The sequence below is a fragment of the Heterodontus francisci genome, unplaced genomic scaffold (genome assembly GCF_036365525.1).
Source record: "Heterodontus francisci isolate sHetFra1 unplaced genomic scaffold, sHetFra1.hap1 HAP1_SCAFFOLD_323, whole genome shotgun sequence".
Classification (NCBI taxonomy): domain Eukaryota; kingdom Metazoa; phylum Chordata; class Chondrichthyes; order Heterodontiformes; family Heterodontidae; genus Heterodontus; species Heterodontus francisci.
The window spans coordinates 1776478-1803461 of NW_027141078.1; the positions used below are offsets into that span (position 1 = coordinate 1776478).

Sequence of the window (26984 nt, forward strand, 5' to 3'; positions counted from 1 at the left end):
CCGGTCACCGGGTTACACGGTCACTAATCCAGGCCCAGTATGCCCGGTCACCGGGTTACACGGTCACTAATCCTGTCCCAGTCTGCCCGGTCACCGGTTTACACGGTCACTAATCCTGTCCCAGTCTGCCCGGTCACCGGGTTACACGGTCACTAATCCAGGCCCAGTCTGCCCGGTCACCGGGTTACACGGTCACTAATCCTGTCCCAGTCTGCCCGGTCACCGGGTTACACGGTCACGAATCCGGGCATAGTCTGCCCGGTCACCGGGTTACACGGTCACTAATCCAGGCCCAGTCAGCCCGGTCAGTGGGTTACACGGTCACGAAACCAGACCCAGTCTGCTCGGTCACCGGGTTACACGGTCACTAATCCGGGCCCAGTCAGCCCGGTCAGTGGGTTACACGGTCACTAAACCAGACCCAGTCTGCTCGGTCACCGGGTTACACGGTCACTAATCCGGGCCCAGTCAGCCCTGTCAGTGGGTTACACTGTCACTAGTCCAGGCCCAGTCTGCCCGGTCACCGCGTTACACAGTAATTCGTCGAGATGCACAGGATTCTTGTATTGCTCGCTCTCTCTTTCTTCTGTTCCCAGGTTAAATTTGATTTAACTTGAATATTCGGTCTCTCCCCAGCTCCAACGCAAACGACACATTGGGAACGACATCGTGGCTGTGATATTTCAGGAGGAGAACACACCATTCTGCCCAGACATGGTGGCATCGAACTTCCTTCATGCTTATATCGTAGTGCAGTCCGAACGAGCACAATCGGGGGAACAATTATACAGAGTGAGTGGCTCAGGAAGTCATCGGTGTTCCTCATTCCCTTCTCTCTCAGGGTGATATCTGTACACTGACTGGTGTCTCTCAGTCCCCTCTCTCTCTCAGGGTGATATCTGTACACTGACTGGTGTCTCTCAGTCCTCTCTCTCTCAGGGTGATATCTGTACACTGACTGGTATCTCTCAGTCCCTCTCTATCTCAGGGTGATATCTGTACACTGACTGGTATCTCTCAGTCCCTCTATCTCAGGGTGACATCTGTACACTGAATGGTGTCTCTCAGTCCCCTCCCTCTCTCAGGGTGATATCTGTACACTGACTGGTGTCTCTCAGTCCCTCTCTCTCAGGGGGATATCTGTACACTGACTGGTGTCTCTCAGTCCCTCTCTCTCAGGGTGATATCTGTCCACTGACTGGTGTCTCTCAGTCCCCCCTCTCTCAGGGGAATATCTGTACACTGACTGGTGTCTCTCAGTCCCTCTCTCTCAGGGTGATATCTGTACACTGACTGGTGTCTCTCAGTCCCCTCTCTCTCAGGGTGATATCTGTACACTGACTGGTGTCTCTCAGTCCCCCCTCTCTCAGGGGAATATCTGTACACTGACTGGTGTCTCTCAGTCCCTCTCTCTCAGGGTGATATCTGTACACTGACTGGTGTCTCTCAGTCCCCCCTCTCTCAAGGCAATATCTGTACACTGACTGGTGTCTCTCAGTCCACCTCTCTCTCAGGGCGATATCTGTACACTGACTGGTGTCTCTCAGTCCACCTCTCTCTCAGGGCGATATCTGTACACTGACTGGTGTCTCTCAGTCCACCTCTCTCTCAGGGTGATATCTGTACACTGACTGGTGTCTCTCGGTCCCTCTCTCTCAGGGTGATATCTGTACACTGACTGGTGTCTCTCAGTCCCTCTCTCTCTCAGGGTGATATCTGTACACTGACTGGTGTCTCTCAGTCCCCTCTCTCTCGGGGTGATATCTGTACAAAGACTGGTGTCTCTCAGTCCAGTCTCTCTCTCAGGGTGATATCTGTACACTGACTGGTGTCTCTCAGTCCCCTCTCTCTCAGGGTGATATCTGTACACTGACTGGTGTCTTTCTTTCCCTCTCTCTCAGGGTGATATCTGTACACTGACTGGTGTCTCTCAGTCCCCTCTCTCTCTCAGGGTGATATCTGTACCCTGACTGGTGTCTCTCAGTCCCCTCTCTCTCAGGGTGATATCTGTACACTGACTGGTGTCTTTCTTTCCCTCTCTCTCAGGGTGATATCTGTACAGTGACTGGTGTCTCTCAGTCCCCTCTCTCTCTCAGGGTGATATCTGTACACTGACTGGTGTCTCTCAGTCCCCTCTCTCTCTCAGGGTGATATCTGTACACTGACTGGTGTCTCTCAGTCCCCTCTCTCTCTCAGGGTGATATCTGTACCCTGACTGGTGTCTCTCAGTCCCCTCTCTCTCAGGGTGATATCTGTACACTGACTGGTGTCTCTCAGTCCCCTCTGTCTCAGGGTGATATCTGTACACTGACTGGTGTCTCTCAGTCCCTCTCTCTCAGGGTGATATCTGTACACTGACTGGTGTCTCTCAGTCCCCTCTCTCTCTGGGTGATATCTGTACACTGACTGGTGTCTCTCAGTCCCCTCTCTCTCTCAGGGTGATATCTGTACCCTGACTGGTGTCTCTCAGTCCCCTCTCTCTCAGGGTGATATCTGTACACTGACTGGTGTCCCTCAGTTCCCCCTCTCTCAGGATGATATCTGTACACTGACTGGTGTCTCTCAGTTCCCTCTCTCTCTCAGGGTGATATCGGTACACTGACTGGTGTCTCTCAGTCCCTCTCTCTCTCAGGGTGATATCTGTACACTGACTGGTGTCTCTCAGTCCTCTCTCTCACAGGGTGATATCTGTACACTGACTGGTGTCTCTCAGTCCCCTCTCTCTCACAGGGTGATATCTGTACACTGACTGGTGTCTCTGAGTCCCCTCTCTCTCTCAGGGTGATATCTGTACACTGACTGGTGTCAATCAGTTCCCTCTCTCTCTCAGGGTGATATCTGTACACTGACTGGTGTCTCTCAGTCCCCTCTCTCTCTCAGGGTGATATCTGTACACTGACTGGTGTCTCTCAGTCCCCTCTCTCTCAGGGTGATATCTGTACACTGACTGGTGTCTTTCTTTCCCTCTCTCTCAGGGTGATATCTGTACACTGACTGGTGTCTCTCAGTCCCCTCGCTCTCTCAGGGTGATATCTGTACCCTGACTGGTGTCTCTCAGTCCCCTCTCTCTCAGGGTGATATCTGTACACTGACTGGTGTCTCTCAGTCCCCTCTGTCTCAGGGTGATATCTGTACACTGACTGGTGTCTCTCAGTCCCTCTCTCTCAGGGTGATATCTGTACACTGACTGGTGTCTCTCAGTCCCCTCTCTCTCAGGGTGATATCTGTACACTGACTGGTGTCTCTCAGTCCCCTCTCTCTCTCAGGGTGATATCTGTACCCTGACTGGTGTCTCTCAGTCCCCTCTCTCTCAGGGTGATATCTGTACACTGACTGGTGTCCCTCAGTTCCCCCTCTCTCAGGATGATATCTGTACACTGACTGGTGTCTCTCAGTTCCCTCTCTCTCTCAGGGTGATATCTGTACACTGACTGGTGTCTCTCAGTCCCCTCTCTCTCACAGGGTGATATCTGTACACTGACAGGTGTCTCTGAGTCCCCTCTCTCTCTCAGGGTGATATCTGTACACTGACTGGTGTCTCTCAGTTCCCTCTCTCTCTCAGGGTGATATCTGTACACTGACTGGTGTCTCTCAGTCCCCTCTCTCTCTCAGGGTGATATCTGTACACTGACTGGTGTCTCTCAGTCCCCTCTCTCTCAGGGTGATATCTGTACACTGACTGGTGTCTCTCAGTCCCCTCTCTCTCAGGGTGATATCTGTACACTGACTGGTGTCTCTCAGTCCCCTCTGTCTCAGGGTGATATCTGTACACTGACTGGTGTCTCTCAGTCCCGTCTCTCTCAGGGTGATATCTGTAACACTGACTGGTGTCTTTCTTTCCCTCTCTCTCAGGGTGATATCTGTGCACTGACTGGTGTCTCTCAGTCCCGTCTCTCTCAGGGTGATATCTGTAACACTGACTGGTGTCTTTCTTTCCCTCTCTCTCAGGGTGATATCTGTACACTGACTGGTGTCTCTCAGTCCCTCTCTCTCTCAGGGTGATATCTGTACACTGACTGGTGTCTCTCAGTCCTCTCTCTCAGGGTGATATCTGTACACTGACTGTTGTCTCTCAGTCCCCTCCCTCTCCCAGGGTGATATCTGTACACTGACTGGTGTCTCTCAGTCCCCTCTCTCTCACAGGGTGATTTCTGTACACTGACAGGTGTCTCTGAGTCCCCTCTCTCTCTCAGGGTGATATCTGTACACTGACTGGTGTCTCTCAGTTCCCTCTCTCTCTCAGGGTGATATCTGTACACTGACTGGTGTCTCTCAGTCCCCTCTCTCTCTCAGGGTGATATCTGTACACTGACTGGTGTCTCTCAGTCCCCTCTCTCTCAGGGTGATATCTGTACACTGACTGGTGTCTCTCAGTCCCCTCTGTCTCAGGGTGATATCTGTACACTGACTGGTGTCTCTCAGTCCCGTCTCTCTCAGGGTGATATCTGTAACACTGACTGGTGTCTTTCTTTCCCTCTCTCTCAGGGTGATATCTGTACACTGACTGGTGTCTCTCAGTCCCGTCTCTCTCAGGGTGATATCTGTAACACTGACTGGTGTCTTTCTTTCCCTCTCTCTCAGGGTGATATCTGTACACTGACTGGTGTCTCTCAGTCCCTCTCTCTCTCAGGGTGATATCTGTACACTGACTGTTGTCTCTCAGTCCCCTCCCTCTCCCAGGGTGATATCTGTACACTGACTGGTTTCTCTCAGTCCCCTCCCTCTCCCAGGGTGATATCTGTACACTGACTGGTTTCTCTCAGTCCCCCCTCTCTCAGGGTGATATCTGTACACTGACTGGTGTCTCTCAGTCCCCTCCCTCTCCCAGGGTGATATCTGTACACTGACTGGTTTCTCTCAGTCCCCCCTCTCTCAGGGTGATATCTGTACACTGACTGGTGTCTCGCAGTTCCCTCTCTCTCAGGGTGATATCTGTACACTGACTGGTGTCTCTCAGTCCCCTCTCTCTCTCAGGGTGATATCTGTACACTGACTGGTGTCTCTCAGTCCCCTCTCTCTCAGGGTGATATCTGTACACTGACTGGTGTCTCTCAGTCCCCTCTCTCTCAGGGTGATATCTGTACACTGACTGGTGTCTCTCACTCCCCTCTCTCTCAGGGTGATATCTGTACACTGACTGGTGTCTCTCAGTCCCTCTCTCTCTCAGGGTGATATCTGTACACTGACTGGTGTCTCTCAGTCCCTCTCTCTCTCAGGGTGATATCTGTACACTGACTGGTGTCTCTCAGTCCCCTCTCTCTCAGGGTGATATCTGTACACTGACTGGTGTCTCTCAGTCCCCTCTCTCTCGGGGTGATATCTGTACAAAGACTGGTGTCTCTCAGTCCACTCTCTCTCTCAGGGTGATATCTGTACACTGACTGGTGTCTCTCAGTCCCCTCTCTCTCAGGGTGATATCTGTACACTGACTGGTGTCTTTCTTTCCTTCTCTCTCAGGGTGATATCTGTACACTGACTGGTGTCTCTCAGTCCCCTCTCTCTCTCAGGGTGATATCTGTACCCTGACTGGTGTCTCTCAGTCCCCTCTCTCTCAGGGTGATATCTGTACACTGACTGGTGTCTTTCTTTCCCTCTCTCTCAGGGTGATATCTGTACAGTGACTGGTGTCTCTCAGTCCCCTCTCTCTCTCAGGGTGATATCTGTACACTGACTGGTGTCTCTCAGTCCCCTCTCTCTCTCAGGGTGATATCTGTACACTGACTGGTGTCTCTCAGTCCCCTCTCTCTCTCAGGGTGATATCTGTACCCTGACTGGTGTCTCTCAGTCCCCTCTCTCTCAGGGTGATATCTGTACACTGACTGGTGTCTCTCAGTCCCCTCTGTCTCAGGGTGATATCTGTACACTGACTGGTGTCTCTCAGTCCCTCTCTCTCAGGGTGATATCTGTACACTGACTGGTGTCTCTCAGTCCCCTCTCTCTCAGGGTGATATCTGTACACTGACTGGTGTCTCTCAGTCCCCTCTCTCTCTCAGGGTGATATCTGTACCCTGACTGGTGTCTCTCAGTCCCCTCTCTCTCAGGGTGATATCTGTCCACTGACTGGTGTCCCTCAGTTCCCCCTCTCTCAGGATGATATCTGTACACTGACTGGTGTCTCTCAGTTCCCTCTCTCTCTCAGGGTGATATCTGTACACTGACTGGTGTCTCTCAGTCCCTCTCTCTCTCAGGGTGATATCTGTACACTGACTGGTGTCTCTCAGTCCTCTCTCTCTCAGGGTGATATCTGTACACTGACTGGTGTCTCTCAGTTCCCTCTCTCTCTCAGGGTGATATCTGTACACTGACTGGTGTCTCTCAGTCCCCTCTCTCTCTCAGGGTGATATCTGTACACTGACTGGTGTCTCTCAGTCCCCTCTCTCTCAGGGTGATATCTGTACACTGACTGGTGTCTTTCTTTCCCTCTCTCTCAGGGTGATATCTGTACACTGACTGGTGTCTCTCAGTCCCCTCTCTCTCTCAGGGTGATATCTGTACCCTGACTGGTGTCTCTCAGTCCCCTCTCTCTCAGGGTGATATCTGTACACTGACTGGTGTCTCTCAGTCCCCTCTGTCTCAGGGTGATATCTGTACACTGACTGGTGTCTCTCAGTCCCTCTCTCTCAGGGTGATATCTGTACACTGACTGGTGTCTCTCAGTCCCCTCTCTCTCAGGGTGATATCTGTACACTGACTGGTGTCTCTCAGTCCCCTCTCTCTCTCAGGGTGATATCTGTACCCTGACTGGTGTCTCTCAGTCCCCTCTCTCTCAGGGTGATATCTGTACACTGACTGGTGTCCCTCAGTTCCCCCTCTCTCAGGATGATATCTGTACACTGACTGGTGTCTCTCAGTTCCCTCTCTCTCTCAGGGTGATATCTGTACACTGACTGGTGTCTCTCAGTCCCTCTCTCTCTCAGGGTGATATCTGTACACTGACTGGTGTCTCTCAGTCCTCTCTCTCACAGGGTGATATCTGTACACTGACTGGTGTCTCTCAGTCCCCTCTCTCTCACAGGGTGATATCTGTACACTGACAGGTGTCTCTGAGTCCCCTCTCTCTCTCAGGGTGATATCTGTACACTGACTGGTGTCTCTCAGTTCCCTCTCTCTCTCAGGGTGATATCTGTACACTGACTGGTGTCTCTCAGTCCCCTCTCTCTCTCAGGGTGATATCTGTACACTGACTGGTGTCTCTCAGTCCCCTCTCTCTCAGGGTGATATCTGTACACTGACTGGTGTCTTTCTTTCCCTCTCTCTCAGGGTGATATCTGTACACTGACTGGTGTCTCTCAGTCCCCTCTCTCTCTCAGGGTGATATCTGTACCCTGACTGGTGTCTCTCAGTCCCCTCTCTCTCAGGGTGATATCTGTACACTGACTGGTGTCTCTCAGTCCCCTCTGTCTCAGGGTGATATCTGTACACTGACTGGTGTCTCTCAGTCCCTCTCTCTCAGGGTGATATCTGTACACTGACTGGTGTCTCTCAGTCCCCTCTCTCTCAGGGTGATATCTGTACACTGACTGGTGTCTCTCAGTCCCCTCTCTCTCTCAGGGTGATATCTGTACCCTGACTGGTGTCTCTCAGTCCCCTCTCTCTCAGGGTGATATCTGTACACTGACTGGTGTCCCTCAGTTCCCCCTCTCTCAGGATGATATCTGTACACTGACTGGTGTCTCTCAGTTCCCTCTCTCTCTCAGGGTGATATCTGTACACTGACTGGTGTCTCTCAGTCCCTCTCTCTCTCAGGGTGATATCTGTACACTGACTGGTGTCTCTCAGTCCTCTCTCTCACAGGGTGATATCTGTACACTGACTGGTGTCTCTCAGTCCCCTCTCTCTCACAGGGTGATATCTGTACACTGACAGGTGTCTCTGAGTCCCCTCTCTCTCTCAGGGTGATATCTGTACACTGACTGGTGTCTCTCAGTTCCCTCTCTCTCTCAGGGTGATATCTGTACACTGACTGGTGTCTCTCAGTCCCCTCTCTCTCTCAGGGTGATATCTGTACACTGACTGGTGTCTCTCAGTCCCCTCTCTCTCAGGGTGATATCTGTACACTGACTGGTGTCTCTCAGTCCCCTCTCTCTCAGGGTGATATCTGTACACTGACTGGTGTCTCTCAGTCCCCTCTGTCTCAGGGTGATATCTGTACACTGACTGGTGTCTCTCAGTCCCGTCTCTCTCAGGGTGATATCTGTACACTGACTGGTGTCTCTCAGTCCCCTCTCTCTCAGGGTGATATCTGTACACTGACTGGTGTCTCTCAGTCCCCTCTCTCTCAGGGTGATATCTGTACACTGACTGGTGTCTCTCAGTCCCCTCTCTCTCAGGGTGATATCTGTACACTGACTGGTGTCTCTCAGTCCCCTCTGTCTCAGGGTGATATCTGTACACTGACTGGTGTCTCTCAGTCCCCTCTCTCTCAGGGTGATATCTGTACACTGACTGGTGTCTCTCAGTCCCCTCTCTCTCAGGGTGATATCTGTACACTGACTGGTGTCTCTCAGTCCCTCTCTCTCAGGGTGATATCTGTACACTGACTGGTGTCTCTCAGTCCCCTCTCTCTCAGGGTGATATCTGTACACTGACTGGTGTCTCTCAGTCCCCTCTCTCTCAGGGTGATATCTGTACACTGACTGGTGTCTCTCAGTCCCCTCTCTCTCAGGGTGATATCTGTACACTGACTGGTGTCTCTCAGTCCCCTCTCTCTCAGGGTGATATCTGTACACTGACTGGTGTCTCTCAGTCCCCACTCTCTCAGGGTGATATCTGTACACTGACTGGTGTCTCTCAGTCCCCTCTCTCTCAGGGTGATATCTGTACACTGACTGGTGTCTCTCAGTCCCTCTCTCTCAGGGTGATATCTGTACACTGACTGGTGTCTCTCAGTCCCTCTCTCTCAGGGTGATATCTGTACACTGACTGGTGTCTCTCAGTCCCTCTCTCTCAGAGTGATATCTGTACACTGACTGGTGTCTCTCAGTCCCCTCTCTCTCAGGGTGATATCTGTACACTGACTGGTGTCTCTCAGTCCCCTCTCTCTCAGGGTGATATCTGTACACTGACTGGTGTCTCTCAGTCCCCTCTCTCTCAGGGTGATATCTGTAACACTGACTGGTGTCTCTCAGTCCCTCTCTCTCAGAGTGATATCTGTAACACTGACTGGTGTCTCTCAGTCCCTCTCTCTCTCAGGGTGATATCTGTACACTGACTGGTGTCTCTCAGTCCCCTCTCTCTCTCAGGGTGATATCTGTACACTGACTGGTGTCTCTCAGTCCCCACTCTCTCAGGGTGATATCTGTACACTGACTGGTGTCTCTCAGTCCCCTCTCTCTCAGGGTGATATCTGTACACTGACTGGTGTCTCTCAGTCCCTCTCTCTCAGGGTGATATCTGTAACACTGACTGGTGTCTCTCAGTCCCTCTCTCTCAGAGTGATATCTGTAACACTGACTGGTGTCTCTCAGTCCCTCTCTCTCTCAGGGTGATATCTGTACACTGACTGGTGTCTCTCAGTCCCTCTCTCTCTCAGGGTGATATCTGTACACTGACTGGTGTCTCTCAGTCCCCTCTCTCTCAGGGTGATATCTGTACACTGACTGGTGTCTCTCAGTCGCTCTCTCTCAGGGTGATATCTGTACACTGACTGGTGTCTCTCAGTCCCTCTCTCTCTCAGGGTGATATCTGTACACTGACTGGTGTCTCTCAGTCGCTCTCTCTCAGGGTGATATCTGTACACTGACTGGTGTCTCTCAGTCCCCTGTCTCTCAGGGTGATATCTGTACACTGACTGGTGTTTCTCAGTCCCCTCTCTCTCTCGGGGTGATATCTGTACACTGACTGGTGTTTCTCAGTCCCCTCACTCTCTCAGGGTGATATCTGTACACTGACTGGTGTCTCTCAGTCCCCTCTCTCTCAGGGTGATATCTGTACACTGACTGGTGTTTCTCAGTCCCCTCTCTCTCAGGGTGATATCTGTACACTGACTGGTGTCTCTCAGTCCCCTCTCTCTCAGGGTGATATCTGTACACTGACTGGTGTTTCTCAGTCCCCTCTCTCTCAGGGTGATATCTGTACACTGACTGGTGTCTCTCAGTCCCCTCTCTCTCAGGGTGATATCTGTACACTGACTGGTGTCTCTCAGTCCCCTCTCTCTCAGGGTGATATCTGTACACTGACTATTGTCTATCAGTCCCCCTCTCTCTCACGATGTTATCAGTGCCGTGACTGGTGACTCACAGTCCCCTCTCTTTGAGAATGTTATTTGTACTTACCGACTCCTCTCTCGGCAGGTCTCTGTTGCTGCTCGGGACGATGTTCCGTTTTTTGGGCCAGCGCTCCCAGTTCCACCGATCTTTACAAAGGTCAATAATCAATGTAACAATGACTCCTGCTTCTCTACTTCAAAACATTTTCAGATTATCCTGAGTGATTGCAAGGGTGTTAATAGTCAAACGAGAAAGGCATTCATCATCACTGTCTGTTAAACTGTGGCTCCAGAGATGAAGCACAATAGTACCTGGCAGTGCAGTTAGATCATTACTCACTGAGACGGTGTAGAGGGAGTTTTACTCTGTATCTGACCCCCGTTTTTTTTTCAAGCTCAAATTAAAATGCCATTCTCGGGGTCGACGATGCACTCCAGTCCCTGCGGTGCCCACCGGTCGCGGAAGGCCTCAAGCGTCCTGGCAGACACCGCATGCTCCTTCTCCAGGGACACCCGGACGCGAACGTAACCGCTGAAGAGGGGCAGGCAATCAGGGAGGACGGACCCCCCGACGGCCCGCAACCTGGACCTGTGAATTGCCACCTTGGCCAGGCCCAGGAGCAGACCGACGAGGAGATCCTCCTTCCGGCCCAAGCCCCTCCGCACCGGGTGCCCAAAGATCAGGAGCGTGGGACTGAAGTGCAGCCAGAATTTGAGGAGCAGCCCCTTCAGATACTCAAATAGGGGCTGCAACCTCGCACACTCCGTATAAATGTGGAACACGGACTCGTCCAGGCCGCAGAAAGTACAGGTGGCCTGGGAGTCCGTGAACCTACTTAAAAGCCTATTGCACGGGACTGCTCTGTACAGCACCCTCCACCCCAGGTCCCCGATGTAAAGGGGGAAGACTCCCGCGTAGAAAGACCTCCATCGGGGTTTCCACTCACCGCCAGATGGAAACGCGGACCGCCAGGGCGTGTCCGGCCGGCTGACGAGGGCAAGGAAGTGGAGAGTGTGCAGGAGCAGCCCGGACAGGAAACCCCTCCATGCCGATTGGAATGGCACGGAGGGCATTTCCGAGAGGCAGCTCGGGTTGTGCGGGACCGGCTCCCAAGGAGGGTTTCGGGGCCTGGGTCCGATGAGCAGTTCCGGCCGAGCGGAGGTCAGCTCCGCCTGGATCGCTCCACACTCCCGAGCTCCCTCGCCACCCGCAGTGAGGGGCGTCCCGGGGGTTTCAGCTACTCCTCCGCCCGCCGGACCGTCCCCGGAGACGGCCGCCCGGACAGCCGAGGCGCTCTCCTCCGCCGGCGGGGGAGCGCCCTGACTGGAGGCGACCATGTTCCAGACTCGGAATAGATCCCAGTAAAAGACAGGCAACTCCCTCAGAGAGGCGCGGCTAACGGACTCCACCGGGAGCTGCGTGTCGTCTTGAAGGCAGTGACACTGGCGGAAAAAATACGTCGCCAGCGCACACCATCTGGGAGGACGCTCGACGTACAGGTATCTCTGCAGGGTCCGAAGGCGGAGAGTCGCAGCCTGGGTGCCGACGCACACCAGCGAGTGACCGCCCTCCTCAATCGGAAGACTCAGGATCGCGGCAGAGACCCAGTGTTTCCTCTTGCCCCAGAAGAAATCGACGAGTTTCTTCTGGATCTTGGTGGCGAATACAGGGGGCGGGGGCCAAAGTGACCAACCGGTACCACAGCATGGAGGCCACCAGTTGGTTTATGACCAACGCTCGGCCCCTGTAGGAAAGCACTTGGAGCAGTCCTGTCCAGCGCCCCAGCCGAGCGGTGACTTTCGCCTCCAACTCCTGCCAGTTTGCCGGCCAGGCTTCCTCAGCGGGGCTAAGGTGGACTCCCAGATAGAGGAGGTGCGTGGTGCTCCACGCAAAAGGTGTCATCTCCTCCGGCAGGGAGTCCACCCGCCACTGACCAACCAGGAGTGCGGAACATTTCTCCCAATTGATCCTCGCGGAGGACGCGGCAGAAAAGGTCTGCTGGCAGTCGCGCATCCTCCGCAAGTCAACGGGATCTGTGATTGCGAGGAGCACGTCGTCGGCGTAAGCCGAGAGGACGACCCGCATGGCCGGCTCGCGCAGAGCCAATCCCGTCAACCTCCTGCGAAGCAGGCACAGGAAGGGCTCCACGCAGATGGTATACAATTGGCCGGACATGGGGCACCCCTGACGCACTCCTCTCCCAAATCGAAGGGGCGCCGTCAAGGACCCGTTAACTTTGACTAGACACTCTGCGGCGGCGTATAAAAGTCAGACCCGGGCCACAAAATGCGGCCCGAGTCCGAAAGCGCGCAGAGTCCCGAAAAGATAATCGTGATCCACCCTGTCGAACGCCTTCTCCTGATCGAGGGAGAGAAAGGCGACCGACTGACCAGTCCTCTGGGAAAGATGGATCAGGTCCCGGACCAGGTGGATGTTGTCCTGGATGGATCGGCCAGGGACCGTGTAGGACTGGTCGGGGTGGATCATGTGGGCCAGCACGGAGCCCAGGCAGGTAGACATAGCCCGGGCAAAGATCTTATAATCCGTGCTGAGGAGGGAGACCGGACGCCAGTTTTTAAGCAGGCGGAGATCGCCCCTCTTCGGCAGCAGGACGATGACCGCTCTGCGCCACGGGAGGGGCATCTCCCCGGTCGCCAGGCTTTCCCCCAGGACCCGCGCGTAATCGTCCCCCAGGACATCCCAGAACGCCCTGAGGAACTCCACAGTCAACCCATCCAGCCCTGGGGATTTGCCCCTCAAGAGCTGGTGGAGGGCGCCGAAGGATTGGAGGCTCCGCTCACGTTGGCGGAGCTGAAGCTGCCCAGGCACTATCTATCCCCTTCCGTCTGTTTAGCTGGCCTGCTGAATTGGCAGCCCCACCCCTTGTTGTTCCAGCCACTTGTTCCTCCCCCAACAGTCCAAAGTAAATTACTGGTGTTCAGCACCCACCTCCAGACAAAGCCTTGTTTCCACAAAATGTCCCTTTCTTCTCTTTAACACTCAGACTCCCAAATCAGAGAGCAGCCAATCCCAGTGCTGTATCTGTCCTGGGAGTGTTTGATCAGGGACAGTGTAGAGGGAGCTTTACTCTGTATCTAACCCCCGTACTGTACCTGTCCTGGGGAGTGTTTGATGGGGGACAGTGCAGAGGGAGCTTTACTCTGTATCTAACCCCCCGTACTGTACCTGTCCTGGGGAGTGTTTGATCAGGGACAGTGTGGAGGGAGCTTTACTCTGTATCTAACCCCCATACTGTACCTGTCCTGGGGAGTGTTTGATAGGGGACAGTGTAGAGGGAGCTTTACTCTGTATCTAACCCCCCGTACTGTACCTGTCCTGGGGAGTGTTTGATGGGGGACAGTGTAGAGGGAGCTTTACTCTGTATCTAACCCCCCGTACTGTACCTGTCCTGGGGAGTGTTTGATAGGGGACAGTGTAGAGGGAGCTTTACTCTGTATCTAACCCCCCGTACTGTACCTGTCCTGGGGAGTGTTTGATGGGGGACAGTGTAGAGGGAGCTTTACTCTGTATCTAACCCCCCGTACTGTACCTGTCCTGGGGAGTGTTTGATGGGGACAGTGTAGAGGGAGCTTTACTCTGTATCTAACCCCCATACTGTACCTGTCCTGGGGAGTGTTTGATGGGGGACAGTGTAGAGGGAGCTTTACTCTGTATCTCACCCCCATACTGTACCTGTCCTGGGGAGTGTTTGATGGGGGACAGTGTAGAGGGAGCTTTACTCTGTATCTAACCCCCCGTACTGTACCTGTCCTGGGGAGTGTTTGATCAGGGACAGTGCAGAGGGAGCTTTACTCTGTATCTAACCCCCATACTGGACCTGTCCTGGGGAGTGTTTGATGGGGACAGTGTGGAGGGAGCTTTACTCTGTATCTAACCCCCATACTGTACCTGTCCTGGGGAGTGTTTGATGGGGGACAGTGTAGAGGGAGCTTTACTCTGTATCTAACCCCCCGTACTGTACCTGTCCTGGGGAGTGTTTGATGGGGGACAGTGTAGAGGGAGCTTTACTCTGTATCTAACCCCCGTACTGTACCTGTCCAGGGGAGTGTTTGATGGGGACAGTGTAGAGGGAGCTTTACTCTGTATCTAACCCCCCGTACTGTACCTGTCCTGGGGAGTGTTTGATGGGGACAGTGTAGAGGGAGCTTTACTCTGTATCTAACCCCCCGTACTGTACCTGTCCTGGGGAGTGTTTGATGGGGACAGTGTAGAGGGAGCTTTACTCTGTATCTAACCCCCATACTGTACCTGTCCTGGGGAGTGTTTGATGGGGGACAGTGTAGAGGGAGCTTTACTCTGTATCTAACCCCCATACTGTACCTGTCCTGGGGAGTGTTTGATGGGGGACAGTGTAGAGGGAGCTTTACTCTGTATCTAACCCCCCGTACTGTACCTGTCCTGGGGAGTGTTTGATCAGGGACAGTGCAGAGGGAGCTTTACTCTGTATCTAACCCCCGTACTGTACCTGTCCTGGGGAGTGTTTGATGGGGACAGTGTAGAGGGAGCTTTACTCTGTATCTAACCCCCCGTACTGTACCTGTCCTGGGGAGTGTTTGATGGGGACAGTGTAGAGGGAGCTTTACTCTGTATCTAACCCCCGTACTGTACCTGTCCTGGGGAGTGTTTGATGGGGACAGTGTAGAGGGAGCTTTACTCTGTATCTAACCCCCCGTACTGTACCTGTCCTGGGGAGTGTTTGATGGGGACAGTGTAGAGGGAGCTTTACTCTCTATCTAACCCCCCCGTACTGTACCTGTCCTTGGGAGTGTTTGATGGGGACAGTGTAGAGGGAGCTTTACTCTGTATCTAACCCCCGTACTGTACCTGTCCTGGGGAGTGTTTGATGGGGACAGTGTAGAGGGAGCTTTACTCTGTATCTAACCCCCCGTACTGTACCTGTCCTGGGGAGTGTTTGATGGGGACAGTGTAGAGGGAGCTTTACTCTGTATCTAACCCCCCGTACTGTACCTGTCCTGGGGAGTGTTTGATGGGGACAGTGTAGAGGGAGCTTTACTCTCTATCTAACCCCCCCGTACTGTACCTGTCCTTGGGAGTGTTTGATGGGGACAGTGTAGAGGGAGCTTTACTCTGTATCTAACCCCCGTACTGTACCTGTCCTGGGGAGTGTTTGATGGGGGACAGTGTAGAGGGAGCTTTACTCTGTATCTAACCCCCCGTACTGTACCTGTCCTGGGGAGTGTTTGATGGGGGACAGTGTAGAGGGAGCTTTACTCTGTATCTAACCCCCCATACTGTACCTGTCCTGGGGAGTGTTTGATGGGGACAGTGTAGAGGGAGCTTTACTCTGTATCTAACCCCCCGTACTGTACCTGTCCTGGGGAGTGTTTGATGGGGGACAGTGTAGAGGGAGCTTTACTCTGTATCTAACCCCCCATACTGTACCTGTCCTGGGGAGTGTTTGATGGGGACAGTGTAGAGGGAGCTTTACTCTGTATCTAACCCCCCGTACTGTACCTGTCCTGGGGAGTGTTTGATGGGGACAGTGTAGAGGGAGCTTTACTCTGTATCTAACCACTGTACTGTACCTGTCCTGGGGAGTGTTTGATGAGGGACAGTGTAGAGGGAGCTTTACTCTGTATCTAACCCCCCCGTACTGTACCTGTCCTGGGGAGTGTTTGATGGGGGACAGTGTAGAGGGAGCTTTACTCTGTATCTAACCCCCCATTTTTTTTTTTTTTTTTTTCTATTCAGAGTCTTTTTTCTTCTCTTTTTTTTCTGTAGAGTTATAGCCTGTACCTGCTCTGGGAGTGTTTAATGGGGACAGTGTAGAGAGAGCTTTACTCTGTATCTAACCCCGTTTTTTTTTTTTTTTTTTTTTTCTTTTTTTTTTCTTTTTCTTTTTTTTACAAGGTGACCTTTATACCCCAGGCCCCTTTTATATTTTCCACATCGAGGGGGCCTTTATTCCTCAGGCCCCCTTTATACATTTTTTATGTCGAGGGGGCCTTTATTCCTCAGGCCCCCTTTATATACACACTTATATTTTTAAAATAACTTTACTTTATTAAAACAGATAAATAAACAAAAAACTCAAATTAAAATGCCATTCTCGGCGTCGACGATGCACTCCAGTCCCTGCGGTGCCCACCGGTCGCGGAAGGCCTCAAGCGTACCGGCGGACACCGCATGCTCCTTTTCCAGGGACACCCGGGCGCGAACGTAACCGCGGAAGAGGGGCAGGCAATCGGGGAGGACGGACCCCCCAACGGCCCGCAACCTGGACCTGTGAATTGCCACCTTGGCCAGGCCCAGGAGCAGACCGACGAGGAGATCCTCCTCCCGGCCCAAGCCCCTCCGCACCGGGTGCCCAAAGATCAGGAGCGTGGGACTGAAGTGCAGCCAGAATTTGAGGAGCAGCCCCTTCAGATACTCAAATAGGGGCTGCAACCTCGCACACTCCGTATAAATGTGGAACACGGACTCGTCCAGGCCGCAGAAAGTACAGGTGGCCTGGGAGTCCGTGAACCTACTTAAAAGCCTATTGCACGGGACTGCTCTGTGCAGCACCCTCCACCCCAGGTCCCCGATGTAAAGGGGGAAGACTCCCGCGTAGAGAGACCTCCATCGGGGTTTCCCCTCGCCGCCAGATGGCAACGCGGACCGCCAGGGCGTGTCCGGCCGGCTGACGAGGGCGAGGAAGTGGAGAGTGTGCAGGAGCAGCCCGTACAGGAAACCCCTCCGCGCCGATTGGAATGGCACGGAGGGCATTTCCGAGAGGCGGCTCGGGTTGTGCGGGACCGGCTCCCGAGGAGGGTTTCGGGGCCTGGGTCCGATGAGCAGTTCCGGCCGAGCGGGGGTCAGCTCGGCCGGGATCGCTCCGCACTCCCGAGCCCCCTCGCCACCCGCAGTGAGGGGCGTCCCGGGGGTTTCGGCTACTCCTCCGCCCGCCGGACCGTCCCCGGAGTCGGCCGCCCGGACAGCCGAGGCGCTCTCCTCCGCCGGCGGGGGAGCGCCCTGACTGGAGGCGACCATGTTCCAGACTCGGAAAAGATCCCGGTAAAAGACAGGCAACTCCCTCAGAGAGGCGCGGCTAACGGACTCCACCGGGAGCTGCGTGTCGTCTTGAAGGCAGTGACACTGGCGGAAAAAATACGTCGCCAGCGCACACCATCTGGGAGGACGCTCGACGTACAGGTATCTCTGCAGGGTCCGAAGGCGGAGAGTCGCAGCCTGGGTGCGGACGCACACCAGCGACTGACCGCCCTCCTCGATCGGGAGACTCAGGACCGCGGCAGAGACCCAGTGTTTCCTCTTGCCCCAGAAGAAATCGACGAGTTTCTTCTGGATCTTGGTGGCAAATACAGGGGGCGGGGCCAAAGTGACCAACCGGTACCACAGCATGGAGGCCACCAGTTGGTTTATGACCAACGCTCGGCCCCTGTAGGAAAGCACTCGGAGCAGTCCTGTCCAGCGCCCCAGCCGAGCGGTGACTTTCGCCTCCAACTCCTGCCAGTTTGCCGGCCAGGCTTCCTCAGCGGGGCTAAGGTGGACTCCCAAATAGAGGAGGTGCGTGGTGCTCCACGCAAAAGGTGTCATCTCCTCCGGCAGGGAGTCCACCCGCCACTGACCAACCAGGAGTGCGGAACATTTCTCCCAATTGATCCTCGCGGAGGACGCGGCAGAAAAGGTCTGCTGGCAGTCGCGCATCCTCCGCAAGTCAACGGGATCTGTGATTGCGAGGAGCACGTCGTCGGCGTAAGCCGAGAGGACGACCCGCATGGCCGGCTCGCGCAGAGCCAATCCCGTCAACCTCCTGCGAAGCAGGCACAGGAAGGGCTCCACGCAGATGGTATACAATTGGCCGGACATGGGGCACCCCTGACGCACTCCTCTCCCAAAGCGAAGGGGCGCCGTCAAGGACCCGTTAACTTTGACTAGACACTCTGCGGCAGCGTATAAAAGTCGGACCCGGGCCACGAAATGCGGCCCGAGTCCGAAAGCGCGCAGAGTCCCGAAAAGGTAATCGTGATCCACCCTGTCGAACGCCTTCTCCTGATCGAGGGAGAGAAAGGCGACCGACTGACCAGTCCTCTGGGAAAGATGGATCAGGTCCCGGACCAGGTGGATGTTGTCCTGGATGGACCGGCCCGGGACCGTGTAGGACTGGTCGGGGTGGATCATGTGGGCCAGCACGGAGCCCAGGCGGGTAGACATAGCCCAGGCAAAGATCTTATAATCCGTGCTGAGGAGGGAGACCGGACGCCAGTTTTTAAGCAGGCGGAGATCGCCCCTCTTCGGCAGCAGGACGATGACCGCCCTGCGCCACGAGAGGGGCATCTCCCCGGTCGCCAGGCTTTCCCCCAGGACCCGCGCGTAATCGTCCCCCAGGACGTCCCAGAACGCCCTGAGGAACTCCACGGTCAACCCATCCAGCCCTGGGGATTTGCCCCTCGAGAGCTGGTGGAGGGCGCCAGTCAGCTCCGCCAACGTGAGCGGAGCCTCCAATCCTTCGGCGCCCTCCGGGCTGACCTGCGGCAGGTCCTCCCACAAAACTCTGCGCGCATCCTCGCTGGACGGATCCGGAGAGAACAACGCACTGTAATACGTCCGGACCAGGAGGCCCATTCCCTCCGGATCCGTGATGGAGGATCCGTCGTCGGCCAGCAGCTCGACGAGCTGCTTACGGACCCCCCGCCATTTTTCCAGCGAGTAGAAGAAGGGTGAGGCGCGGTCCAAATCTTCCAGGATCTGGATCCGCGACCTCACGTACGCGCCTCGGGACCCTATGAGCTGCAGGTTCCTCAGCGCGCCCTTCTTCTCTTTGTACGCCTGCCACAGGGCCGGGTCCGCGACGGCATGACCGAGGCGGGATTCCAAGTCGAGCACCTCCCTCTCAAGGCGCCCGACCTCGGCTTCCCGCCTCTTGGTCGACCCCCTCGCGTACTCCTGACAGAAGACGCGGATGTGAGTCTTGCCCACATCCCACCATAGCCTCAAGGAGGGGAAGCCCCCCTGCTTCCTTCTCCAGTCGGCCCAGAATCGACAGAACGAGTCCCGAAATCGCACGTCCTCCAGCAGCCGGTTGTTAAAGTGCCAGTACGCGGACCCCGCCCGCGTGCGGAGCGGAGTGAACTCCGCCCACACCAGGCGGTGGTCCGAGCACGGCACCAGCCGCATGGAGGCCGCCGAAACGCGGGAGACGTACGCCTGCGAAATGTAGAGGCGGTCGATTCGCGACCCCCCTCCTCCAGACCTCCACGTGAAGGCGCTGGAGTCGGGATGGAGATTTCGCCAGACGTCCACCAAGTTAAGGGAGCTGATCAGTCCCCTCAACTTCTCCACCGACGCTCGGCCGCGCTGGGGACCGGAGCGATCCCCCACCTCGAGGGTGCAGTTAAAATCCCCCCCGAGGATGATGCACTCGCCGCTATCGATGGAGCTCAAGAGAGCGGACACTTCTTCAAAGAAGCGCGCTTGCAAAGCGCCGGGCCTGGGCGCGTACACGTTCACAAAGTGGAGCGGCACGCTACCCAGGCGAACGGCGAGGTGGAGCAAGCGGCCCGGCACTAGCTCCTTGACCCCCAAGATCTCCGGCTGAAAAGTCGGGGCCAACAAGATCGCCACCCCACTAGAAATAGGGGTGAGGTGACTCATGTAGACCCCACCCTGCCACTCCAGGAGCCAGGTGGCTTCGTCTCCCGGAACGGTGTGGGTTTCCTGCAGAAAGCTCACCGCGTATCTCCCTTCCCTAAGGACTGAGAGATTGTGAAATCTGCGGTGAGCCCCTCTGCTGCCGTTGATGTTGAGGCTGGCTATGGTTATCTTCATGTCAAAGGTACTTAAAACCCGTCACCAACAGCTCACTGTGAGGAGGGAGTGGAAGTGCACCTGGCCCTCCACTCCCCCAGCAACCCATTGAGGAACACATTAAAACGGCGCCTCTCAACCAGTTTCACGTCCGCGCGCTTGCCCGCTATCTTAAGGGCGGCACGGACGGACTGGATGATCAGCGCCAGATTCGACCAACGGTCGAGGGCCAGCTGAACTTTATTGCGGCAACCTCTGCAAGCCGCGAGGAAATCCCGGAGTTCCGCCGTGGGGATGAGAGGAGATTCGGTGGGAGGCACGAGGGACTCCACCACCTCACTGGCGATGGAATCAAGATCATCCTCCGTGCCCCGCACCGAATCCCCATCCTCCTCCGGGTCGTCACCGCCAGCGGCCAACACATCCACCACACACTGTGGGGCGGACGTCCCGGCCGCGCCAGCTGGTCCCGCCTCCGTCACGATCCCACCCCCAGGATCGATGGCGGAGGAGTCCTCTCTGGGTTCTATTGTGAAACTGGAGCCTGTAGGCACCAGCGGTTCAGGACCCCCCTCCACCTCCATCCCCAGGCCAATGACTGGTCCAGGGGAGACAGAAGATCCGGACTCCGGGAAACCAGCCGGAGCCGAGACTGGAGGCGGCGAGAGGAGGCCATCTCCCGCTCCGCCAGCACCCACAGGCCCAGCAGATGGGGCAGCATTCTCAGTTATAACTGGGTCGGGTGTCTCCTGGTTGGTGGTGGACTCCGGCTGGGAGGCCCGACCCTCTGGGGCCTCGCCCTCCCCTTCATTCAGGACACCCGACCCAGTAGCAGTGGCGGAATGGGCGGTTTCCCCAGGCTCCCCCACCACAAGCAGGGCCCCACTTACTCCTTCAGGAGGGGCCTCACGTACCGGGGCCATCCCCTCCCCTCCATCCTGAGGAATAGGGAGCACCTGCCCGGACTTTGCAGCCTTGGTGGTGGCGGTAGGGGGCACCTGAGGACCAGAAACAGGAGGCAGCTCCCCTCCAACAGATGGGCCCTGCACCTCAGGGCCCTGTGTTATTTCTGTGGAGGGGTGCCTTCTCCTCTTTTTCGCACTTGGGCGCGGAGACTCAGAGACCTCCATGTCATCAGAGGCCTCCGCCTCCGCACCCTTTTTTCCTTTTTTAGTCACCCTGGGCCTGAGCCCAGCCCTGGGACAGGTGGATTCCATGGGAATGGGCTTTGGGCTGAGCTCAGGCTCGGGTTGAGTCAAAGTGTCCAGGGGACGCGCCTCACGATGTTTCTTTTTTCCCCGCGTCTTCCTTCCGCTCGGACGGACGCTCCCCTCCCCGCCAGAGGCTGTGAAAACCACAGCCTCCGGAACCGACTGAGCGGTGTCTGTTGGATGTGCGGGGGGAGTGGGAGGAGGTGCTGTAGAACCACTCTGGGCCGCCGAGGTGGAGCTGGCGGCCGGGAGGTTGGGGCAGTTCTTCCGAACATGCCCCACCCCCTTGCAGACGTGGCATCGCGCCCCGTCCGAGGTCCAAAAGACGCGGTAGGCCGTCCCCTGGAACTCCACGTTAAATTGGCCCTCCGTGTCCTCCTCCCGCGCCAGCTGCATAAATAACTGGCGGCGGAAGGAGTAGACATGTTGGAGGCTGTGCTCCCGAAGACCGAGCCGGACTGGGGTGATCCCCGACCTCACCTCCCCCAGATGGTGCAGGTGGGGGAGGAGGAGCTCACTGGGAATGAAGGGTGGGACGTTGGACAACATTATCCGATGCGCAGTGGCCCCCAGAGGGTCCACTGGCAGGAAGGTCCCCCCCACAGTGAGCCCTTTACTCAGGGCCAGGGACACCGCCCGCTCGGTCTTCAAAAAGAACACAGCCTTCCCATACATCTTTGAGGCCGCAACAATGGCCGAGGGGCCGACAACCACGGCCATTGCCTTAACGCAGGCCTCAATAGACATGTTGGGGTGGGGATAGCTCTTCACCCCATGGCTGCATGTCAATAATTTAAAGGGTGACGGGGCCACGTGGGCAGCCACAGAAGCTGCAGCTGCATAGGTAGTAGAGGGCCCCGCCACTGGTGATGAAGGGCTTGCCATGGGTCCAAGAGCTAAACCCACCCCAAATTGTGGACTTGCACACTAAATAACAGATTCACAGAAAAATTTGAAAAGACAAACAAACAAACAACAGGTTAGTGGAGAGGCTGAGGTAATAGAGGAGAGGCAAAGGCAGGCTGGAAGGGATGACTTGCTTTCTGGAGGTGGTGCTCACAGTACACTTAAAACAGTCTTTGAAGTTGGTCTTCCGGTCTTCTGGTTGGGGGAGTCGTCTTCACCTGGGTCAGCTGAAGCTGCCCAGGCACTATCTATCCCCTTCCGTCTGTTTAGCTGGGCAGCTTCAGCTGACCCAGGCTTGGCAATTGGGGTGGGGAGGGAGCTTTCCTGTGTGCTTTTGCAGCAGCACAGATTCCTGTTGAATTGGCAGCCCCACCCCTTGTTGTTCCAGCCACTTGTTCCTCCCCCAACAGTCCAAAGTAAATTACTGGTGTTCAGCACCCACCTCCAGACAAAGCCTTGTTTCCAACAAAAAAAGAATGTCACTTTCTTCTCTTTTAAAGGTGATTGTTGTTGGAGTTTTCCTCTGCTTATTTGTAGAAGCTCTCCCTTGCTCAGTGTAGCTCCTCTCTCCACCTCTGCAACCTCCAACTGCCACCAGCACTCTCAGCTGCACCTCGTTGAGGCTCTCAACACTCAGACTCCCAAATCAGAGAGCAGCCAATCCCAGTGCTGTATCTGTCCTGGGAGTGTTTGATCAGGGACAGTGTAGAGGGAGCTTTACTCTGTATCTAACCCCCATACTGTACCTGTCCTGGGGAGTGTTTGATGGGGACAGTGTAGAGGGAGCTTTACTCTGTATCTAACCCCCCGTACTGTACCTGTCCTGGGGAGTGTTTGATGGGGACAGTGTAGAGGGAGCTTTACTCTGTATCTAACCACTGTACTGTACCTGTCCTGGGGAGTGTTTGATGAGGGACAGTGTAGAGGGAGCTTTACTCTGTATCTAACCCCCCCGTACTGTACCTGTCCTGGGGAGTGTTTGATGGGGGACAGTGTAGAGGGAGCTTTACTCTGTATCTAACCCCCCGTACTGTACCTGTCCTGGGGAGTGTTTGATGGGGGACAGTGTAGAGGGAGCTTTACTCTGTATCTAACCCCCCGTACTGTACCTGTCCTGGGGAGTGTTTGATGGGGGACAGTGTAGAGGGAGCTTTACTCTGTATCTAACCCCCCATACTGTACCTGTCCTGGGGAGTGTTTGATGGGGACAGTGTAGAGGGAGCTTTACTCTGTATCTAACCACTGTACTGTACCTGTCCTGGGGAGTGTTTGATGAGGGACAGTGTAGAGGGAGCTTTACTCTGTATCTAACCCCCCCGTACTGTACCTGTCCTGGGGAGTGTTTGATGGGGGACAGTGTAGAGGGAGCTTTACTCTGTATCTAACCCCCCCGTACTGTACCTGTCCTGGGGAGTGTTTGATGGGGGACAGTGTAGAGGGAGCTTTACTCTGTATCTAACCCCCCGTACTGTACCTGTCCTGGGGAGTGTTTGATGGGGGACAGTGTAGAGGGAGCTTTACTCTGTATCTAACCCCCCGTACTGTACCTGTCCTGGGGAGTGTTTGATGGGGGACAGTGTAGAGGGAGCTTTACTCTGTATCTAACCCCCCATACTGTACCTGTCCTGGGGAGTGTTTGATGGGGACAGTGTAGAGGGAGCTTTACTCTGTATCTAACCACTGTACTGTACCTGTCCTGGGGAGTGTTTGATGAGGGACAGTGTAGAGGGAGCTTTACTCTGTATCTAACCCCCCCGTACTGTACCTGTCCTGGGGAGTGTTTGATGGGGGACAGTGTAGAGGGAGCTTTACTCTGTATCTAACCCCCCGTACTGTACCTGTCCTGGGGAGTGTTTGATGGGGGACAGTGCAGAGGGAGCTTTACTCTGTATCTAACCCCCCGTACTGTACCTGTCCTGGGGAGTGTTTGATCAGGGACAGTGCGGAGGGAGCTTTACTCTGTATCTAACCCCCATACTGTACCTGTCCTGGGGAGTGTTTGATGGGAACAGTGTAGAGGGAGCTTTACTCTGTATCTAACCCCCCGTACTGTACCTGTCCTGGGGAGTGTTTGATGGGGGACAGTGTAGAGGGAGCTTTACTCTGTATCTAACCCCCCGTACTGTACCTGTCCTGGGGAGTGTTTGATAGGGGACAGTGTAGAGGGAGCTTTACTCTGTATCTAACCCCCCGTACTGTACCTGTCCTGGGGAGTGTTTGATGGGGGACAGTGTAGAGGGAGCTTTACTCTGTATCTAACCCCCCGTACTGTACCTGTCCTGGGGAGTGTTTGATGGGGACAGTGTAGAGGGAGCTTTACTCTGTATCTAACCCCCATACTGTACCTGTCCTGGGGAGTGTTTGATGGGGGACAGTGTAGAGGGAGCTTTACTCTGTATCTCACCCCCATACTGTACCTGTCCTGGGGAGTGTTTGATGGGGGACAGTGTAGAGGGAGCTTTACTCTGTATCTAACCCCCCGTACTGTACCTGTCCTGGGGAGTGTTTGATCAGGGACAGTGCAGTGGGAGCTTTACTCTGTATCTAACCCCCATACTGGACCTGTCCTGGGGAGTGTTTGATGGGGACAGTGTGGAGGGAGCTTTACTCTGTATCTAACCCCCATACTGTACCTGTCCTGGGGAGTGTTTGATGGGGGACAGTGTAGAGGGAGCTTTACTCTGTATCTAACCCCCCGTACTGTACCTGTCCTGGGGAGTGTTTGATGGGGGACAGTGTAGAGGGAGCTTTACTCTGTATCTAACCCCCGTACTGTACCTGTCCAGGGGAGTGTTTGATGGGGACAGTGTAGAGGGAGCTTTACTCTGTATCTAACCCCCCGTACTGTACCTGTCCTGGGGAGTGTTTGATGGGGACAGTGTAGAGGGAGCTTTACTCTGTATCTAACCCCCCGTACTGTACCTGTCCTGGGGAGTGTTTGATGGGGACAGTGTAGAGGGAGCTTTACTCTGTATCTAACCCCCATACTGTACCTGTCCTGGGGAGTGTTTGATGGGGGACAGTGTAGAGGGAGCTTTACTCTGTATCTAACCCCCATACTGTACCTGTCCTGGGGAGTGTTTGATGGGGGACAGTGTAGAGGGAGCTTTACTCTGTATCTAACCCCCCGTACTGTACCTGTCCTGGGGAGTGTTTGATCAGGGACAGTGCAGAGGGAGCTTTACTCTGTATCTAACCCCCGTACTGTACCTGTCCTGGGGAGTGTTTGATGGGGACAGTGTAGAGGGAGCTTTGCTCTGTATCTAACCCCCCGTACTGTACCTGTCCTGGGGAGTGTTTGATGGGGACAGTGTAGAGGGAGCTTTACTCTGTATCTAACCCCCGTACTGTACCTGTCCTGGGGAGTGTTTGATGGGGACAGTGTAGAGGGAGCTTTACTCTGTATCTAACCCCCCGTACTGTACCTGTCCTGGGGAGTGTTTGATGGGGACAGTGTAGAGGGAGCTTTACTCTCTATCTAACCCCCCCGTACTGTACCTGTCCTTGGGAGTGTTTGATGGGGACAGTGTAGAGGGAGCTTTACTCTGTATCTAACCCCCGTACTGTACCTGTCCTGGGGAGTGTTTGATGGGGACAGTGTAGAGGGAGCTTTACTCTGTATCTAACCCCCCGTACTGTACCTGTCCTGGGGAGTGTTTGATGGGGACAGTGTAGAGGGAGCTTTACTCTCTATCTAACCCCCCCGTACTGTACCTGTCCTTGGGAGTGTTTGATGGGGACAGTGTAGAGGGAGCTTTACTCTGTATCTAACCCCCGTACTGTACCTGTCCTGGGGAGTGTTTGATGGGGGACAGTGTAGAGGGAGCTTTACTCTGTATCTAACCCCCCGTACTGTACCTGTCCTGGGGAGTGTTTGATGGGGGACAGTGTAGAGGGAGCTTTACTCTGTATCTAACCCCCCATACTGTACCTGTCCTGGGGAGTGTTTGATGGGGACAGTGTAGAGGGAGCTTTACTCTGTATCTAACCCCCCGTACTGTACCTGTCCTGGGGAGTGTTTGATGGGGGACAGTGTAGAGGGAGCTTTACTCTGTATCTAACCCCCCATACTGTACCTGTCCTGGGGAGTGTTTGATGGGGACAGTGTAGAGGGAGCTTTACTCTGTATCTAACCCCCCGTACTGTACCTGTCCTGGGGAGTGTTTGATGGGGACAGTGTAGAGGGAGCTTTACTCTGTATCTAACCACTGTACTGTACCTGTCCTGGGGAGTGTTTGATGAGGGACAGTGTAGAGGGAGCTTTACTCTGTATCTAACCCCCCCGTACTGTACCTGTCCTGGGGAGTGTTTGATGGGGGACAGTGTAGAGGGAGCTTTACTCTGTATCTAACCCCCCATACTGTACCTGTCCTGGGGAGTGTTTGATGGGGACAGTGTAGAGGGAGCTTTACTCTGTATCTAACCCCCCGTACTGTACCTGTCCTGGGGAGTGTTTGATGGGGACAGTGTAGAGGGAGCTTTACTCTGTATCTAACCACTGTACTGTACCTGTCCTGGGGAGTGTTTGATGAGGGACAGTGTAGAGGGAGCTTTACTCTGTATCTAACCCCCCCGTACTGTACCTGTCCTGGGGAGTGTTTGATGGGGGACAGTGTAGAGGGAGCTTTACTCTGTATCTAACCCCCCGTACTGTACCTGTCCTGGGGAGTGTTTGATGGGGGACAGTGTAGAGGGAGCTTTACTCTGTATCTAACCCCCCGTACTGTACCTGTCCTGGGGAGTGTTTGATGGGGGACAGTGTAGAGGGAGCTTTACTCTGTATCTAACCCCCCATACTGTACCTGTCCTGGGGAGTGTTTGATGGGGACAGTGTAGAGGGAGCTTTACTCTGTATCTAACCACTGTACTG

General features: G+C 54.9%; 1 protein-coding gene across 1 annotated transcript in view; it reads left to right on the forward strand.

The window, feature by feature from the left end:
• The window catches only part of LOC137361946 (rap1 GTPase-activating protein 1-like), a 146103-nt gene that overhangs the window by 107258 nt on the left and 11861 nt on the right, over positions 1-26984 (forward strand). The window contains exons 13-14 of the mRNA XM_068026528.1: positions 637-792; positions 10293-10364. Coding sequence (XP_067882629.1) covers positions 637-792; positions 10293-10364 — 228 coding nt within the window. The remainder of the gene's footprint in view (positions 1-636; positions 793-10292; positions 10365-26984) is intronic.